Below are 20,363 nucleotides of genomic sequence, written 5' to 3' on the forward strand. Positions count from 1 at the left end.
GCAAAGACCCAGCAAGTCTAATCCATGAGTAAAAGCTGCAGAAAATGGGATTGGAATTTTGTGGGCGATAAATGAAATTGTTAGTGTAGTGGTTGTTATTAATTATTACATTATTTTCAAGATTGAAGAAGAGGAGGTGGATTAATGGCGAAGGAAGAGGCGCTACTGATTTGGTGAAGATGAAATATTTTGGGAAGAAAGTGAAATTAATGTGTCAAAAATTAAAAATATAATGGGACCCACATAAAATTATGGTGGTCCACATAAAATAAAGTTAAATTTAAAAGAAAATTTAATTTTGAGGGATTCACGCGCTTAGAATTAAATACAAAGCACACTTTGCCATGTCAGCGTAAAGGGTTTACGAGGTCGCACTTTAGTGGAGAAGAAGTGTTAAAATGATAAACGGATCAGTTGAGTTGTCTGGTTGATCGTTGAGGACAACTTAAAGGGGTCGTTTATGTATTTCGCCAAATAATTATATTGTGAATGTCCATTTATTACTCCACTATAGATAGAAGATTATCCATTTAGTACTCTGTTGAAATTTATCTGCAAGCAACTTACAAGAAGCTAAAAAAAAAACTTTGCAGTTGCTTCCTGAAAAGTCTTGTAGTTGCTTCCTGAAAAGTCTCGCAGCTACTTCCTTTCTTTTATAAATAGAGGAATTTTCAATTCATTATATACATAAAGTTAAAATTTGAATAATATATCAGTTTCTCTCTATACTTGTCTTTACTTTACCGCCTTTACTTTATAACATTGATCAACTACAATTACTTTTTGCTAAAACTATTATTTCTCCTGTTCTTGAGAGATTGCTCAAAGAAGAATTAACATATACCCAGTTTATAGTGGATAAGAATCCTCTCAACTTTACAGATAACGAAACAAAAAGAAACATTCTAAAGAACAAAATTTGACAAGGTTCACTTATGGAAATAATAATACCCCTCCAACGAGGCAATTGCAACTGATCATTTTTATGAATTGGCAAGTTGCAACATCTACAAAATAACGGTTAAAAATAAATAATAAACAAGATATTAAACGAGAGATAATACTTTAAGAACCACACCTTAACCATTACACTTGCAAAATTCAATGTTATCATACCGACACATGTGAGAACTACAAGATATGGTGAGCTACTGAAAAGCTATCAATACATTGCAGTAAGAGACATCAGATTAACATAGCATGAACCACCTGCAGTTGCTTCAGTGTTTGCTCTGTCACAAAACGCATACGAACAAAACAGTACGGGTAACTACGAGTGCTAAGACTCAAGGCTAATCTGTTCATGACCTGTAGCTACTGTACCCTCCTGCACCAAATGATCCATAGCTGCCGCCACCACCATATTGCTGTCCGCCGTATGAAGAAGATGAATAGGAGCCACTGCCTAGGTTAGAGTAAGAAGACTGCCTCAAGCCTGTATCTAATTGGCCATAACTGCTTGGAAGTGATTCTTTGTGGCTACCCATAAATTCCTATAATGACCATTCATTCATCAGTTACACTGCAATTCGGAAGAACACTATAGAAACTCCTCAATCGCATATAATTTACAGGGTTTTAAATGCATTGCATAAAAATATGAACTACTTATATCTCAACCTGTCGGCTTCTTGAAACTATTCTTTATAAAAAGAGGAAATGGAGATTACCTGGATAAGTTGCTGAGCTGTCTGAACCTCTGATGATGTCCCTTTTATTTCCACAGTGATTTCATCAGGTAAGCCCCTACTTTCTTGCACAGTAAGAATGGCACCACTAGTACGCCGTATATAAGCAATGTTTGCTCCCCCAATGCCAATGATATCTTCTGCATAAGCTAGTGGTATTTGCATTTGAACAGTTTGGGAAATCTGCAAAGGAAAAACAAGATAAGATCGCCAAATAAAATATTGTTTTTGACATAACAGAGTAACTTTTCACACATCGAAAAAAACATAATATTAGCAACTTTAGCATAAGCATAAAAAGGGCAACCCGGTACACACAGCATTCCCCATTCACGTAGAGTCCGGGGAAGGGCCGCATCACAAGGGTGTGATGTAAGCAGCAAGCGCGAGTGGCTGATTCCACGGACCTAGGTCACACGGAGACCTTTAGCATAAGCATGTAAAGTTTAATTATGATTTTACAGATCGAGGTTTCTTATAGCAGAAAACATAAGCAACTAATCGTATAATCCCAGTTGAGATAACAAACATACTACTTCATAAACTCAGCTAGCGGTGTTTGGAAAGTGTAGCAAAGCAACCTATTGCAGCTAAAATTACTACAGTTTACAGTTAGCAAATGTTTCTCCAATTCTTATCACCAACCAAAATTTCTACCGACATATCTAATTCACTGGTGCACTTCACCCTTCCGAATAAAACCATAAAAATCACAACCACTGTATTTCTCACCAAAGGCAGATTCTAACTTAACAATGTCACAATTTATCTTAGAAGTTTAAAGAACAGATATTATCCTACAAATATCTCAATTAAAAGCCAGGAGGTTCTGTTTCTTTCTTATTTCATGCTTTTTTGATAAGGGTCTTCTCTGTCGAAAGGTCCATTGCAATTAGAATGGCTTAAACTGCAATGATCAGGGAATTGCAGGAGAGATCTGATTTTACTAAAAAACGCAAAGAAGAAATCGCTTTCATTTCAAGTACTGAGAAATCTTGCAGTGGGTAACATTATGTTAACTACAATATGACGTGTCAAATTATACGAGTCATAAACAGTGACTTATGCCGTTTCATATTACTTTTTGGCTACATAATCCGCTCTTGTACTTCCATAAGAAACACTCTGTCCCGAACATATGTCCTTCAAGAAGCATACAGGTTAAGAAAACCTAAAAGTAATTGATAGAAAGCATAGCATAAAACTGAAGTACAGAAGTTGTTTTCTATGACTAAAAATTAATATGGGCAATTCACCGAGGCACTGGAGGTTGGCAAACCCATATACGAGCATTGACAAGACCATGACCAGTAGGTGAAGAGAGAACCTATGCAACTAGACAGTTATATTTACTTGTACAGCTCAAAGTAGCTCCTTCCCCAAGTCCCAAATCAAGATTACTCTAAACAATATTCTCAATTATTCTCGAGTAACATAACCATTGAGAATATTCTACACAATACTTTTAATGTTTATTTTGACAATCTCCCCACAAACTCAAGATGATGAGTTAACTTGAGTTTGCTTATTTTAAACAAGAAATACTAAAACATCACCGGAAAGAAAAATGGTGCTACAATTCTCTCTCAAAGAAAGTCAACAATTCAGAAGTAGGAAAAAAAGAGCATATTATAGTAAATCGAAAGGAGTTCTCGAAAAGACGGTACAGTAACGTAAACATCAAGACATCATCAGTTTATCTTGAAACTAGAAGGTGAAAAGTAACCAAAAGTTGCAGAAACAATGAACCAAACTACTATGCTCAGAGGAGGGACTGGCTACTCAGACTCCAATAAGAACAAAAGATGACTTTCCATGCCGGTGATAAAAAATTCAATGGCCAACGGCAATACTCGGACAAGGATACTATAAAGAAAAAGAAGAGAATATTCTAAACTAATATTCTGCTCAATAATTCACTTGATTAACAAATTCATTAAGAATATTCCACACAAATTATAATGTTTCACTTCACATTCAACACTCCACACAAACTTAAGAGGAGTTCTTTTTCTTCTTGTATATTTGAACAAGAAATACTAAATCACAGCAAAGAAAAATGTTGCTAAGATTCTTTTCCCTAGAATGTCAATAGCAAAGCAAGCACAATATTAAAAGAAATGTGCTTATCGTAATAAACACAGAAATATATTCGCATAAAAGAGGTAGAGGGATGAAATGTCCAGGACCTCGTCAGTTTAGCTTGAATTAAGAGCTGAAGTGTAAATGAATGTTCTCGAAACAATGACAGGAAATACAATGCTCAGAGTAGAAGAGAGACTCACTGCCTGACTCTAATAACACAACAAAAGGAGTAAAAACAGCGAGTGAAAATGCAATGGCATAACAATACCACGAATAAAAAGAAGAATCTAATATCCACACTTTAATACCACGAATAAAAAGAAGTAAAAACGTTTTAAAAATAGTTTTGTTCAAAAAGTCACCTAAGAACCGGGGCCACAGGAGTGGTGTCACCCAAAAAATATTGTGGCGCCAAAATGGTCAATAGGAAGAAACAAGAATAGTGAACTTATGAAAGGAAAGAAAAACGTCGGATCAGACAGTATAACGGCCCCTTACTGTAGGCAAAAACTAATTAGTCTCCACCAAGATTGCAAAAGCTCCCATACCATGTGAAAATAGACAAGAGAAAGAATCTTACAGAAAAAAACATATGTTTCCACAATGTAAAGTTCCATGCTAAAGCCACAAATGACAAACCTGAGTAATAACAGGATTTCCAGCACGACCAAGGCCTGAAGTACGATTTGCAGAAAGTCCAGGATCTTGCCCATACAATGAAAGTCCAGGAGGATGATATTGTGAATCCAGCTGACTTTCACGTTCAGAAAATAGAGAATCCCTCTTTGTTGGAGGAGGATAATCCATGCCAAGTCCAGGCCGTGACGTATTAAGCATCGCCCTCTCAGACCAAGGTTCAGGTTCGCGTTCCTGCGTCTGAGTGGCAGGTGTATTGTACTGTGGAAAGAACAAGGATAACAAATATAAGCAGATAAAAGGACATTGATTTGATAATAAACTGACAAAAGAAAGAGAAGTAAACTTACGCTCTTTTCAAACAAGGGAAGAACGCTATGATCCACCAAGAACTTTCTAAGGTGCCCAATCACTGCTTCTAAAGCTTTAAGAACCTTCAGAGCTTCACCCTGAATCTCCACAACTCTCTCATCCGAAGTCGCATAGATTGGCATTTCATCTGAGTTCATAAATTAAAATGAACCCCTGCAACTTATTTAGCATAATTCCAGTAAATCAAACAGTAATAGAATGAAGACTGCGACAAAATACCATTTGAAAGAACTCGAATGGAGGCACCAGTTGTTTGCTGGATAGGCTTGATTAAAGACCCTTGTTTTCCTATTAAGTTCACAGCTTGTGTTGATGCTACAAGAAGTCTGATAGAGCAGAATGCAGCCCCAGCAGCTCCGGGTAAGTTTCCATCAGCTTCAAGTCCACTAACGCGTTTGAACACTCTTATTACAGCATCCAGCGCAGGGGATAATGCTGCCTCAGGTTCTTCCTTCCCCGATATTAGAACCTATGACATTGTTTATGGAGACTATCGTAAAGACTACTTTTTCAAAGAGAGGGCAGAACAGAAAAAGGAGGCCGAAAGCCTTCACAACAGCATCTAAATATATTGAAGAATGATAGCTTCGAAAGAATGATAACTAATGAAGCATCGAAGAGTGAGAAAAGAAGAATAAAATGCAAAATTCGCAAGAAAATAATTGACAGTCACCTTTCCTCTTTCAATTAGTCACATTAAAGGGGATGGGAAGTAATTTTTGTATCTAAAACCTACATCTATCGCTCCTCACCACTAGCCCCCTAAAGTAAAAGTAGAAAGCACAAAAGATCAATAAACTTGTGCTCAAGCGGCGTACAGCATCTCAAATATGGTGCAAGAAACTGATTTTCATTTGATCTTGGAAGCGTCCGTCAATTATTACAACTAACGAAAAAGGTTTTACGGAAGATCACGTGGATGCAGGAAACTTGTTAGTTCCACATCAAATCTTGGATCATTTTTGTCCCATTTCTGCAGCCATAGCAAAGGGGGAAAACTCCTCAAGCAGTCATCCACTTGCCCAATTATTAGAATTTGCATAGTTTAAAACAATGTGTCGGTATAGATGACGTCTTGATTGCATAAAAATTGGCACAAAACAAGATGTTTATAGACTCAAGATACGAAACAAAGTACTCCTATATCAGGACAGCATTTTGAAGATCCAGAAAACAAATGCTACACATAAATAACACTGTTACACTAGCAAACAAAGCAGTTGCAATGCAATGTTCGTATAATAAAAATTACGGAAAGAATCCAAGAAAACACTAGTGGTATAGTGAGAGCAAATCTATATTTTTTTTTCTGTTAACCGAGAAATCCCCTAGGCCCAATGTCGCACAGTTCGAAGCTAGGTGTATAACGGGCCCGCCCCTCTATTCTTCTCCACTTAAATACCAAGCTTTTGTATGCGGCAGGATTCGAACTCGTGATATGAATTCTATCTTATCAAAGCACTATGTGCTTCATAGGAATTATACCATGTGCTTTGATACGATGAGAATTGCTCTTTATTGGTTCCCTAGTATGTACTAAATTTTTAGGTACTCTATTCCCCTAAAGAACAAGCATTGCAGCCTTTAGCCATAATACAGATAATTGACACCTCACTAGCACGATTTTGTAAAGATGGATCCCTAACTTGACATTTTCCCAACTAAACACCTCAAGTTGGTCAAACACATGTTTTAAACACCTTTGACAATTGACCAGGCTTCTGTAACCTATCTTTGACTGGGTGGTACAAAGTGTGTGGTAATCATGCTTGTAAGGAGTGTTCACTTCTCTTCTTTATCAATAAAGAAGCATAAATACATGTTCACTTCTCTTCTCACAGTAAGTCTTTTTTTCCTACTTAATAGGATTAAGAAGTCAAATAATCACGGTCATTGCTCTGCTTTTTGCTTCACCTCTCTAGCTCCCTTAACATTTTCAGCTCTTTTGCTTTTCGTTATTTCAACTTCTGTCCCTCAGAATTAGCTTTGACATTAATCTTCAATTACAATTTCATTGCACTTCAAATAGATGCTTGTTCGGATGTCTAAAAGTAGATCACATAGCGAATTTGAAATCTCATGGCTCGGCAAAGCTTCTTAACGTTGTTGAACTCTATAAGTCTATATTGGGCTGGTTCTAATCTCGTGAACATCCATTAGCTTGCTGTTTGTTGTAAAAATCTTTGCCAACTACTTCTGGTAACTTGTTAGTGTAATACTTAGTCCTCTGTTCATTTTCATCCCTAGCAACTTCATCGTTCTCACTCTTCTTTCAATTCATTAAAGCTTGAGACCAGATTATTTTCAACATGAAAAGATCAGTTGAGTCGGTTACTTACATCTACCATTTTCTTTTTTTCCTTTTGTGTGGAAGGTACGGGGGCAGGGGATGGAGGGGTGTGCAGAGGATTTATGCTCTCGAGAATAAGGCTGATAGTATAAAGTGAAACTATTCCATACTTCCACAAATTCTTCTTTCTTTCCAGGAAGAGATTCTCCACCAAGATAATCAGACGATATTTGATGCAGACATTATCACTTTTAAAGCCGGAAAAGGTACTAACGGGACCGAGAACTACTGAAAAGGACTATGCATGAGAGAGCTTGCCGTTTGAAATTTCCAAATCCCTTTTACCCCTTTATTTGTCATCTCCTCCCAGTGCTCCCAGTGGCGGCCAAACTTATCGACATTCTCCCAGTGGTGTATGGGGTGGTATTGGGTGGAAGTGAAAGGAATGGTGCTAGTGGAAGAGAAGGAGTACGGTGCCATAGTCAGAAGTTGATAAGAGAAAGGTCTTTGAGATTTGTATAGATAACGCGGTGAAGATAAATAATGATGTGCGTGGATACTGATGTTTTATCCACATTCTCACAAATGAGGGACTCACGGGTCCAGATGTTTAAAATATGTATTCTAAAAACTTGAGGTGTTTAATTGAGAATCATGAAGTTCGAGGGCTAGTTTACAAAACCATGCAAGCTGAGGGATCAATGTGAGTTAAAGTGGTATTCTAAGTCACAAAAGACTCAAACTTTCTAAACCCTTTATGCTTATATGTCATAAAAATAATTTATAGGCTAGTAACGCAAACCAATAAAAATGTAATACTCAAGAAGCGTGAACCTGTGAATCCTGTGGTAAAAATCCTACTTTGCATCTTAGATTGCAAATTTTGATCTTCCTCCTCCGGTGCCATAGTTCCTCTCTTTCATTTTACGATTTTAATATGTTCATTTAACTAGTATGTTGTTTTTTTATATAAGTATTACACCAGTAGCAGAGTAAGGAACTCTAGCAGGGAGATTCAAACCAGGGCCGGCTCCAACCTTGTGTGAAGTAAGGCTTGTGCCTTAGTCCCCCAAATTTAGGGGGCCCATTTTATAAAAATAATAGGTTCATTTTTAATATAAAGGAAAGAAAACTTTTTAGATATATAAATAAAATAATAATTTGACTTACTTAAAAATGTGTAGATGAATAGTTTTCATAACTTTTAGTTTTTCATTTTTTACTCATTTATTAAAAAATTTGCTCTCTTTTCCTTAATTTGTCCGAGTCAATCTTTTTTTTTCCAATCTCTTCATATTTCAGAAATCCCTACATATTTTTGTATTTTTCTTTAATATTCTTACTCACTTCTTTCTCCAAGATTTCACTATTCACCTTCTTTCTCCAAGATTTCACTAGTTCAAGTGTTCAGCAATACTTTTAAGCTTCCAATAGTGCTATATTTCTATTGCTTTGTAAAATCTTATCTAAGATCAACAATAGATTAAATAAGTTGGCTATATTATCAATCGAGCAAGAATTATTAGAGAAAATCGATTATAAAAAAAATTATTAACAACTTTATATCTCAAAAAGTTAGAAGAGTAGACTTCAAATAAAAATGTATCTTATAACTTTCTTTTAAAAATTTAGGCCTCATATTAAATTTTGGAACTGAGGCATAGTTGTTATCATTAAACTAGAATCTTCCCCTATGTCAACGGAACTCAAAAGCTTATATATATGCAACAAAACACTTTTTTTACTAAGGGGAATTCAATTGACCCCCGGCCGCTAATCAATAGTGTAATAAAGTGTTCCTAACATAATGTCGAAAAGTGAATTTGATAGATAATCAAAATCAAATCTTGATAGCTAACTTAACATGAATTATATGCAACTATGTATAAATTAAACATTACTAATAGGATTGTGCATTTAAAGGGGTAACACTTACAATGCGATCAGGAGAAGAAGGAGGGCCATCGAGTACGCGAATCTTAGCGCCCGTTTCTTCACACATCTTCTTGACGAGCTCGCCTTTACGCCCTATTATACTTCCAACTTTGAGCACAGGTACTACCATCCTGAACACACAACTCCCGGGCCATCCTGGCCACTTTGGCTTCTCTATTGAAACCTCTGAAGCTGGAACTGGTTCAGCGTTAATTGAAACTGAGTCTGGGCCTTGGTCTGTTGTTTCTTCTGGTTTTTGTTGAGGATTTTCAGGCTCTGGTTTGGTCTCAGTGGTTGTTGTAAGGGTTTCTGGTGATATCGTAGAGCCGTTCTGGGTTTGTTCTGTGGAAGCCATTGGCAGACGCTGCTAGGGGTGGGGATGGGGGTGCGGGGGTGGTATTAGGGTTTAGGGCAAGTTTTTGCAGGTGAGGGAAAAATAAAAGAATTGAAAAATGGAAGATGTGGAGGATTTTATAGAGGCCGAGATTTTCACGTGCATAACACATGCCTGTGCATTTTTATTTCTCTCTTCATATGTGAGCACTTCAACCAAGAGGTTGTGAGTTCGAGTCATCCCAAAAGCAAGTTGAAAAGTTGTTGGAGTGAGGTATGTCGAGGGTCTATCAAAAATAGCATCTCTACCCAGGTAAGGATAAAGTATGCATACACATTACCCTACTCATACCCACTGATGGGACTATAGTGGGTTGTTGTTGTTGTTGTCGTCGTAGGTAAATATTTACTCCTTGTTATCACCAAAGCAATTTAATTTTAGCATCTACGCCCTCCGGTCTACTCTATCAGATTTTTTGGCCTTTTTTTTTGTAGTTTATAATATTTATTATTTTACGATATCAAGAAGTAATTACCTTCTTTTTTTCAAAGTGGTCCTTGGAGTAAAGAGCCTATGATTAGTTTGTTATATTTCCAATGAGCAAAATAAGGTTAATATGGTCAATTTTATTGTTAATTAATGCTAAAAAGTAAATTTCTTAATATGTATGAAAAGAGCCAAAAAAATTACTTAAAGCGGATCAGAAAGATTATCTATATTATATTAAAAACACGATGGCCCTTAGCGAAATGTCGTTCGCCTTTTTTACCCTTTAAAAATATATTTTACATTGGATAAAATTTATAACTAAATTATCTTCCTAATATTTAGAACTTGAAAATTCACTGAAATTTTGATTATTAAGTATTTCCTTATTTGAAGTATATACCTAAAATTTATGACTTAAAGGCAATTAATATTTTACCTTTAATAAATCATTAGAAAGGTCAAATATTTGGAAGGTCATTACACAATTTTACGTCCATTTGAAGTAGTCAACAACTAGAGTAATTTTATTGAAGAATAATTCTACTAACATTTAGTATTTTCAACAAATTACATTAATTTATTCTCATTAAGTTGTAAGCCGATGTAAGAATAAAATTAAAACTATTAAATATATAGGAAAATAATATTTCACTCTTTTAATCTTGTCTTCTTTTATCTATCCAGAAACTATTATAATAGCACGAAACTCCAACAGGATATTGATCGATCATTTTATCATTTAAAAATATATATCATATTGGACAAAAAAGTCATTTAATTAGTATTTTCTACGAGTGGTATTTAGAATGATGAAGTTAACTAAAATGTTGACTATTATATCTTTCCTTATTTGAAAATATAGGAACGCATAACATTTAGGAATAATTTAATCTCAGTAAGATTTTAGCTATATTAGTTAATTAAGTAAATTTTTATGAAAATTTATTTTAGGAATTATTACTTTATCAAAAACAATAATAATCCATATGACATTAGAAATCTTTCACTTCAAGATGCAAAGAGACTCTTAAATTAATTTGTTTTTTTATATTCAAGTGCAAATAATGACAAGAGGAAGAGACGAAAACTCTAAAATCAAAGTATACGGAAATATATACAAGTGCAAATAATGGCAAGAGGAAAAGATGAAAACTCTAAAATCAAATTGTACATAAATCTAAATCAAGAGCTCAAGATATTGTCGGATTGCTAAAACTTTTGAAGATCTAAGACTTGGGTTAGCTTTAGAATTATAAGTTTGATATCGTGTTAATTTGTCAATATTTTTATTGGATTGGGAGCTTTTGGTTAATCTTTTTGTAGAAGATTTAAAAAAAAGATAAGAATATAAAAAAATATAACATGCTAAGTAATTGAAACAGATAGATCAAAGAAATTGATTTAAAATGACTTAGCATTTTAACAATTTGAATACATTCTCTTTGCCTCAAAGTGTCTTATTATACGTATGAGTTAGTCAATATGATCATATTCAAGTGAAGTACGTGTTATTTTTAAAAATAAAATTGAAATATCCAGATACTATACAATAGAAAATTATTATTTTTTAAAATATTTACGAAGTACATTAAATTAGTTTGATCAAAATAATAGGTTTTTTATTTCAAGATCACAAAAAGGAGGCAATTAATGTGTAAATTAAAAAATTTAGTAGTTGCCTTATTTACTCTTTTTGGACTAATCATGGTAAAATATGTTCTTTTATCTAGCACTAACTAGGAATCACGTGTCACAATTATAAGCTATGGTGTTAACCACTATGCCAAAGCGTATTTGTTATTTAGGTTGCTAGTTAGTGTGAAAAATATTAACAGCTATTATCAACTCAAGTAATTCCTTTTTAAGAAAATATTTTATCAAATATATTATCATGAAGTTTCGCAATTCTAGCATCGATAAATCTATATGGGTGATAGCTATAACATGTAATTGAAAATAAATATCAAGCTAGAAAAATGCGTGACTAGTATTATCTATCATAATTGAGCTAAAGGAAGTAAAAGTGTTATTCAACATAATCTCTTTATCCTGATAATAATCATATATGCTTATAAAGGATGGTGCGAGAACCTAAAGCTATTCCTAATAAAATTTCAAATAAAAAAGTATATGAGGACTTTTATAAAGTATATATCTTCCTTCCTTTATTCAAGAATTTATTTTTAAAAAAACTATTTGATAAATCATACAATGAAAACATCTACTATATAATTTTAAACAAACTATATTTATTGGTGCGAGGTACATGCGCAACACGTGTACTCTATGACTAATAAATGAAAATGGAATATTCGTCACTTAACAATGATTACTTGATAAATGAGTGGAAGAACAATCATATCTTGCATTCATTTGATGCAAACACTCTATTAAGGTGATTTGTAATCCTTTTCATATGTAGGTGTTCTAACTTCCTAAAACTGAACTTTAGGGGACAAATGATCAAACTTTTGGGATAATATTTCACCTAAATTCTTAAAACATTTTTGGGGGAAATAGTAAGTAAAATTATGTTGTAGTATATTTTGGATAATAAATAGTAGTAAACAAAATTATACTAGAACAAAATATGACGAATATTCTAACTTAGGCTGCAAAGCACTTAGTATTATATTAAAGATTTTCATTGGCACACATTCATTGTTTTGGATCATGAAAGACAAACATTGCATTAAACAGTAAAGAATTTACATATAGGGAGCATGGTTCTACATCTACATTATATATTACATCAGTTCCACCCCTATGCGGTTCCACAGTTAGAACTAAAGGCGAAAAATATTAGAAGGGATATTAGTAGTGGCAGCAGCATGTGTTGAGGACAAAATCATCGGCGGTTGATGCTGTGCATTTGAAGAAATGCACCGTAGAAGCAATGCATCCTTTGTTTGAATAATAGGGGGAAAAGAGACCGCAAAAAAATTCTTGATACGGGGAAAATACGACATTTGAGCGTGTATTGTAGTATATAATGCATGTATATATTTTGATTATATTGTAGATTTTTATATTTGCATATATAGATATTGAGTTAAGAGGTTTGGTAGTTGAAATTGACAAAGAGTATCTAGACATTCAAATGCTGGAGATTTCCAATGAAAACAAGAATGATTACTGAGGAAAGTATAACAAGAAGCTACTAATAGAATAGTGTTGAAGTTAAATAAAGAAAATACTAGCTAGAGCTTACTGTAATATGAGTAGAGGCGGATATTTAACATTATATCAATAAATATATTTTATTTAATAAAACTAGCTTCCATATTCGCCGCATATATGCCGCGTGTCAACAAGTAAAACTTTTAAAATCACACATATATATTGCTAAAACCTATGTGAAAGGTATAAAACAAAATCAAACAAACAAAAAGTGCAAACTTGAAATGATGAAAGGTAATCCTACTTTAGTGACTTGCTAATCAAACTCAAAACTATTGAACAATATCTAAACTTGTGGAGATAATTTTAGGTGAAATTAAAAAATAATCGGATTTATAAGTGATAATTAAAAAATAATTATAATTTTAAAAATAATTAAAATTTAGTCATTTTTCATGTAAAGATAAATTTGAACAAAAATACTGTTCAAAATCTGAAAAATATTCCAGCATAATATACTGGAGTTCCAGCATAATATGTCGGAAGTTCATACACAGGTGCTCTAATCTCCAGTATATTATGTTGGAACTTACCGTGTGTTGGAGTTTCAGCATAATATGCTGGAGTTCATTCACAAGTGCACCAATCTCCAGTGTATTATGCTGGAACTTTCATATTGCAACAAAATAGTGACTATTTTTTAATGACTTTGCAAACGCTGGCTATTTTTCAATTACCAGTTCGAAAACTAGCTAGCACCGTGCTATTTTCACGATAAAGTATTATAAAGGAGAGTACGTTAGCTTATATATCATATAGGCTTAAATGATAAAATGAATATAAACAAATAATTAGATCTGGTAGAGTAGGTCCTTAGAGGAAAATAATTTGAAAAACAAATAATTATGTTATAATTTGAGAGAGAAAAAAGAATTTAGTAAACATTAATATGTAAATAAAAGATTAAAACTTATATAATAATAATAATAATAATAAATTTTGGGTCGAGAAGACATTGTTATTTTCAGAAGTAGTCGACAAGACATTGTTATTTTAGTCAAGTGAAACCATATACACATTAAATGGTGTGTAAAAACCAGAAAAATACTCCAAATTATATCAAAATTGTTTCAACCTTATCTCTTTCCTTGTCTGAACTTCAAGGCTTCAGCTTTCTAATCTGTAATATTTCTGCAAGTGAGATCTTAGTTCATAGCAATTAAAAGTGGCTAAGAGGCCACACAAAAATTCTTCAAACCAATAAACATATTTCTTGTTTTTTTTCAGGACATAACAGATTTTGACAAGCCCCAACATGAATAAGAATATATCAAACTTCTCTAACCATAAGAAAACTCTCAAAAATCCTCATTAATCAACATGTTTCCTCTACTATAATAATCACACCAACACCATTACGGATAAAAGAAAAAAAAAGAAGCAAAAAATAGGATTGACAAACTATACACCTGGTTAACCGAGTGGAGATGACATTCTCAGTACTACTTAAAAGTGGATTTTCCAAACGACTTTAATACCAAAATAGTAGAGCCTTCATCTGTTACACCGGAATGACATCAATCTTTGAACTGTCTTCACAACTCAGTACAATGCCCTCTAAACTGGCGGGAAGAATGCATTTACTCCACTGACAACCTGTTGAAAACGGCTCAGGAGGAGGAGCGATCATTAGGACATTATCATTTCGTTGGACAACTCCCATTACACTGACAGTACTACCTTCTTTTATATACCTGAGCGCAAATGTAGATGAGAAAAGAGTCAAGAGTGACACTACAGTTTATTAATATTAGTATTATGTAGTTGGCGGTTGGAAAAAAGTGCAACCACTAATTCTTTGAAATTTGTTAAAATCATACCCTTCTTTCAATCGCATTATTCTGTCATCGCTCGATAGATTTCTCGCAGCTAGCCACCTGACAAATTCTGGGGACATGTCCCTATTTGATGGATTGATGTCCACAACAACAGATTCGTCAACATAAGGGGTTACTCTTGCACCACATCCAGTTTTCACCAACGCCCTTAATCCAGATTGGAAGTCAGAGATGTAGAAATCTGTAACATGCCTCTGCAAAAAGAAAAAAAAGAAGCATATAAAATTTTCAGTCTCACTGTAACCATATGTTTGCTTCATCCCTAATTTATAAAGCTTATTTGAATAAATCCTACCTTCACTAGGTAGGGGTAAGGCTTGCGTACACACTAACTTCCCAGGACCCCAGTTGTAGGAATATACTGCATTTGTTGTTGTTGTTGTTTGAATAAATCAAACAATGCGCTTTCATCACACGATCAACATGATAGTTATGAAGATCAACACGATAATTTCACAGGAGATAAAATGCTAGGTAGGTGTATATATGTTAGGTGACAAATTACTTTTTAGGTCGTGTGATCTATGCTACCTTTGATACTCTCCCTAGATAGAGGGAGCAAAGGAGTCAATCTTGATTCATAGAAGCTTCTATTACTTCACTGACTTAGAAGGTGACAGCGAGATGGTTCCTTGAGTTCTCTTCTCATATTACTGTTGTCTTTAAATTTCCCTCATTCAATCACATTTATGAGTTCTAAATAGAGTAAGTGCCACTGTCCAAGAACACAAAACCAGAAATAATTTCTTGCATATCCCATTCAGGCACATAAGTTTTCACCACAAACTTCAGCTCTCAAATTAAATTTCTTGGGCCGTCTGTAGCCTGCTTAATCCCCCAACTGTTTTTGTTTTGATAAGTAAAAGCTTTTATTAAAAATGGTACCAAGATGGTATGAGTACAAGTACAAGATGCTACTAAGCTACTACAGCATTCCATAATCCCCCAACTGTTCGAACGTCATAAATTTCATGAACTTACTTCTAGGCACTTATATCACTGAATCTGCAATATTCAGGTCTATTTAAAGCGTTTCCATGCAAGAATATAACCAGCTAAAACTGAGCTGGTTATATTCTTAGATAAAAAAGAAAAAGGTATTTCCTTTTATTTCTCTGGAAAGAGAAGGTACTTCCGAATTTAAAAAAAGGGGTGTGAAATCTCTTCTCACCTCCAGGGAACGAAGGCCCCAAGTGAAACGACGATGCTCTGGATTGGCTGCTTTTGAATCCCACCCTCGGTACTCATATAAGCTAGTGGATGTATAAACACATCTGGGAACCTTCTGAAATGCGGATTCCAGAGGAACATTTCCACATGTAACTACCTGCAAAACCATAAAGCAATAGTTAAAACTTAATATCCGAGCAGTTTACGGGATCCAGTGCAGGCAAGGTAAGAATTTAGAAAGATGCAAAGAACAATAACATTCGTAAACTCAACTACTCAAGTAAGATACAAGCATCATACTTGCAAGAGCATTTTAAAATTTTCAAGGAGCCAATTTTATGGTTGTTTTCTTTTTTAAGTCTCCATTGACCAAAAAAAATCATGAATCTATTGGATCAACTAACTAATTTGCACGTCGGAATTTAAATCCTATGATACCAAATATTTTAGTCTTCAATTTCTTTTGGCCAAATAATCGTTTTGTTTCCACATACTCATAGGAAGAGTTTCCTTACATAATGCCTATGTGTGTGTGTATAACTTCTGACTATGATTAGCAGTAAATATACCAACTGCAATATTCAAGTGAGCGCTATTATGTAGAATTCACCACTAACCTATCTGCAACCTATGGAAACTGGAACACTACTGTGAACTAACACAAAAACAACACTTCGAGTAAAGACTATTACTACTTTACTAAAGGATCCTAAACCGCATTTTAGAAAAGGGAGGATGGGCAATAACAAACTGGGAAAAGCAGTAGCTATTTCCATGAGAAAATGGGAGAGTAATGGTGATTCCGAAGATGTGCAGAATGAACATATCAAGAAAAAACATACCCCAGAAACTTTAACAAATTGGCCATCTTTTGCAGTTCTAAGCTCGGCATCAGGGTACTGAGAGATGAAACCAACAATAGCACTTCTTCCATAACAAGTATTCCATGTGAATACCGCAGCAACAATGGCAAATAGGATAACAACAACGACAAGAAGAATGGGATTGTGAACAGCACCAAGAATAAAGCCACCAGCTATAAATCCCATCACAAATAGAAGAACTATAGACCAAAGTATTGGCTTCGGGAAACTCTTACGGAAGGAATATTCTTCACCAGGGCTTAGGCGAGTAACAGCCTGGTTATTAACAATAGAACTCTGTAGCTTGATCGAGCCTGTGGAATCCAATGGACCTGAAACCTTCCGTGGAGCACCAGCTGAATTGAGTGGACCCGAAGAAATGGGACCGGATGTAATGAGGCCTGTCGTAGGGAGAATCGGGGGAATAGGGCCAGAGTTTTGACGGGAATTACCAGTAGCCCCTCCAGCTTGAGGACCCGATGACTTCTTCATAGGCTCTCCGTGTTTATTTAGAGGACCTGAGTTGGTCTTTTTCAAAGAAACAGATCCAGGACCGCCACCAGAAGACATGCGACTGATTGAATTCAGTTGACCCGAATGAGAAGTAGCGCCACCAAATGATCCTGTTCTTGATGGGGCATTGTTAATAGGTCCAGATTTCCGTGCCCCAGTTGGGATATCAAACATTTTCCCAAGCTCTCCGGACTTTTTGATATCACCGCCAGTATAAGGCATGGCAACCGAGCTCATTGTTGGAGCCTTTTCTTTCGGCTGCTCAGGCCGACCAGATACATAAAGGCCACTGCTCAACTTATGAGACGGGAACCGAGAACCCATAATGCCAACCTAGCTATCAGTAGAAGCCCAATGGCAATGCACGTAGACAGGATAGCAGTGTTTATTCTTTAACACCCACGAATAGAGACTTGATAACTGGCTGAAAACCCACCTCAGCAGACCAATTTCAACAGTAATGTTATACCTATTCAACAAAAAAACTGCCGTATAAGCATCTCATTTACATTGGGAAGCAAAATACAAGAAGCACCAACGGCGGCTATGATAAGCTTTCTGCATATCAAAGCTTAACTTCAAATTTAGATACTTCAAACTTAGCACAATATATATGCACTCACACTAGGACTTAAATTCCAGAAAGAAGCATCAACTATTTTCTGAATCACAACTAATGAGAACGAGAAAATGACCAATAAGTATAAGGTGGGGGATAATGCACAGAGATCTAGAGATTTTGTAAACCATTATGCAATAACCATAATTTCAAAAACGTTGGTTGAGACACAGGATGATAGGGCGGGCAGCGGACTTTCGGTACTTTCTGCCTGACTCGATTTCAATACTAAGCTCTCATTGCATAAGTAAGAAAGTTCAGCTGCAGAGGGTAAAGAGGGGCAGACGAGAGTTCTAATAATTCTCTTCCTTCCAATTTAAAAGAAAATGAAACAATGAGCCTGTAATAGATGTAGATACAATAGAGCAGTATCATGAATCAGTACTCATAACCCACAGATCTGGATATTTTTTTCAAAATTGCAGTCAATCTCAGTCATGTACATGTATGCAGACAAGCAAATCCGAAGAAAATCTCATTCAATTAGTTCTACTAAAAGGTTTTCTTGAATAACAGTAGCAAACTGTTAACATCCTTTAACTAACTATGTGGTTAGTGTTCACACATCAAGTACCAACAAAGACGCCCATCGATCCAAAACAAAGAAACAAAACAAAAGTCATACCCAACAACACAATTGCAGTAAGAAGCACAATCTGAGAGATCAGAGACCAAAATGTACAAAACTCAAATAAAGATTCGATTTTTACACACACAAAAATGTCTCAAGTAAGGATCCAAGAAAAACATAAATCAGCAAAATGGGTTAAAAAAAGAAACTAGTACATTTATACAAATCTGGAGAACCCCATAAAATAAATAACCTGCTATACTATCAAGAAAGTAAAAACAACCCACATTCACATTATTAACCAAAATTGTTAATGCCCAAAAAAACAGAAACAGATCAAAAAGTTCAAAACTTTACTCATTTCAAGAAAACTCAAAATCAGCAGAATGGGTAAAAAATAAATCTACCATGTATATAAATCTTGAAAACCCTCTAGAACTAAATCAAGAAAAGCAAAAAACAATCCACATTCACATTTCTAACAAAAGGGTAAATGTACAAACAAAAAAACAGATAATAAAGTTCAAAACATTACTCATTTCAGGAAAATCAAGAAAATGTGAAGGGTACCTGAGGAAGAAAATGAGTTGGGAATAATAAGAAGTAACATGGTAATGGATCAAGAAACCAGTTTGTTTAACATGGGATTTGGGATATGGGAAGGTAGTAGTACTAGTAGTGTTGGTGGGTATGGGGTTTGAGTAAAAGGTAAGGGGGGTGGGGTGAAGGATGTAGGGGGGGTTGGGTATATGGTGGTCTTGGTGGTTTTGTTAGCTAAGGAGCAAAGTGTTTTTAGGAGGAAAATTAATTAAGAAATTAAAAAGGATAAACGTGGAAACTGAAAATGGACCCTCCACCTTCCTTTTCTGCTGGTTGTCTAGGTTGTGATGTTAAATGACATTTTTGACCTTCAATGTAAAGGCTATATTTCTGTTTGCCACTGGTTTTTTCTTATAAACTTATAGGAGCACTAATTTGATTTAAATATTTATATTAACTGCATTAAACACCTCTATAATATGATTCAGTTTCGTATACACCTCTTGTATTCTAAAATCAAACACTTACACTCGCTATATTTCTAAATCATACGAATTTAATTACTTAATTACAGATACACCCTTTAGACTTTAAAATCAAACACTTATGCCCATATATTATAAAATCTTACACATATATAATGACTTAGTCATAAGTACACTCATATATTCGAGTACACCCATATATAATGACTTAAAAGGTAATTGAAAGTAATTTCATTTAATAATATTTATTGATAATATATACTAAATGGTAAGTACGTAAACATGTTATAACAGATTAAATTGTACTAAAAATATATATAATATCGTCAATATATATTACTTAAATCCTACCCGAAACAGTTCATGCATCGTAGCCAAATTATAATCTATAATAAATAGATAATTTTGTCCCTTATGTGAAATTTCATTCTTTCTTCTAATTTATTGAACAATGTTTTTTTATTTCATTTAGTTAATTTATCATTGTAAATAATTTCTTACACAAATAATTATCATCAAAACAAAAAATAGGAATTTTAAATTACAAATTAATTAACGTAAAACACTTTCTCCACTATCTGCTGAGCTTGTCTTTCCTCATTCATTTTGCATTTTTTTCATTCTTCTCCTTTTATCTTCCTAAGAGGAAAATACTTGTAAAAAAGTTGAATGAACTTACGATTAGATTATAATACAATCAAAATAAGAAGAGGCAGAATAAACTTAAAGGATAAGGGGAATTTGTTCTATTATAG

General features: G+C 34.4%; 2 protein-coding genes across 2 annotated transcripts; both read right to left on the reverse strand.

The window, feature by feature from the left end:
• Window positions 1–1,064: 1,064 nt before the first annotated feature.
• LOC107831749 (RNA-binding KH domain-containing protein PEPPER) lies at window positions 1,065–9,439 on the reverse strand. Its single transcript, XM_016659544.2, has 6 exons — window positions 9,008–9,439; window positions 5,001–5,250; window positions 4,760–4,908; window positions 4,413–4,670; window positions 1,671–1,871; window positions 1,065–1,493 (listed from the first exon to the last, which is right to left on the reverse strand). Exons 1-6 carry the CDS (start codon window positions 9,359–9,361, stop codon window positions 1,302–1,304), a joined length of 1,404 nt encoding a protein of 467 aa, XP_016515030.1. The 5' UTR covers window positions 9,362–9,439; the 3' UTR covers window positions 1,065–1,301.
• A 4,719-nt stretch (window positions 9,440–14,158) lies between these two features.
• Window positions 14,159–19,416, reverse strand: LOC107831748 (putative membrane protein At1g16860). Its single transcript, XM_016659543.2, has 5 exons — window positions 19,154–19,416; window positions 16,860–17,862; window positions 16,019–16,174; window positions 14,830–15,041; window positions 14,159–14,703 (listed from the first exon to the last, which is right to left on the reverse strand). The coding sequence occupies exons 2-5, from the start codon at window positions 17,715–17,717 to the stop codon at window positions 14,511–14,513; spliced, it is 1,419 nt and encodes a 472-aa protein (XP_016515029.1). The 5' UTR covers window positions 17,718–17,862; window positions 19,154–19,416; the 3' UTR covers window positions 14,159–14,510.
• Window positions 19,417–20,363: the final 947 nt, after the last annotated feature.

The sequence above is a fragment of the Nicotiana tabacum genome, chromosome 9, assembly GCF_000715075.1.
Source record: "Nicotiana tabacum cultivar K326 chromosome 9, ASM71507v2, whole genome shotgun sequence".
NCBI lineage: Eukaryota > Viridiplantae > Streptophyta > Magnoliopsida > Solanales > Solanaceae > Nicotiana > Nicotiana tabacum.

What these genes read in the sequence shown, in the direction of transcription:
- LOC107831748 (XM_016659543.2), bottom strand. Translation starts at nt 17,717, where the DNA reads ATGGGTTCTCGGTTCCCGTCTCATAAGTTGAGCAGTGGCCTTTATGTA. An exon ending in GGGGCCTTCGTTCCCTGGAG is followed by an intron (nt 15,042 to 16,018) that starts GTGAGAAGAGAT and finishes TTCTTTTTGCAG; the next exon opens with AGGCATGTTACAGATTTCTA. An exon ending in ATAATGCGATTGAAAGAAGG is followed by an intron (nt 14,704 to 14,829) that starts GTATGATTTTAA and finishes ATTTGCGCTCAG; the next exon opens with GTATATAAAAGAAGGTAGTA.
- LOC107831749 (XM_016659544.2), bottom strand. Translation starts at nt 9,361, where the DNA reads ATGGCTTCCACAGAACAAACCCAGAACGGCTCTACGATATCACCAGAA. An exon ending in CTTCTTCTCCTGATCGCATT is followed by an intron (nt 5,251 to 9,007) that starts GTAAGTGTTACC and finishes ACAATGTCATAG; the next exon opens with GTTCTAATATCGGGGAAGGA. An exon ending in GAAATCCTGTTATTACTCAG is followed by an intron (nt 1,872 to 4,412) that starts GTTTGTCATTTG and finishes TTTCCTTTGCAG; the next exon opens with ATTTCCCAAACTGTTCAAAT.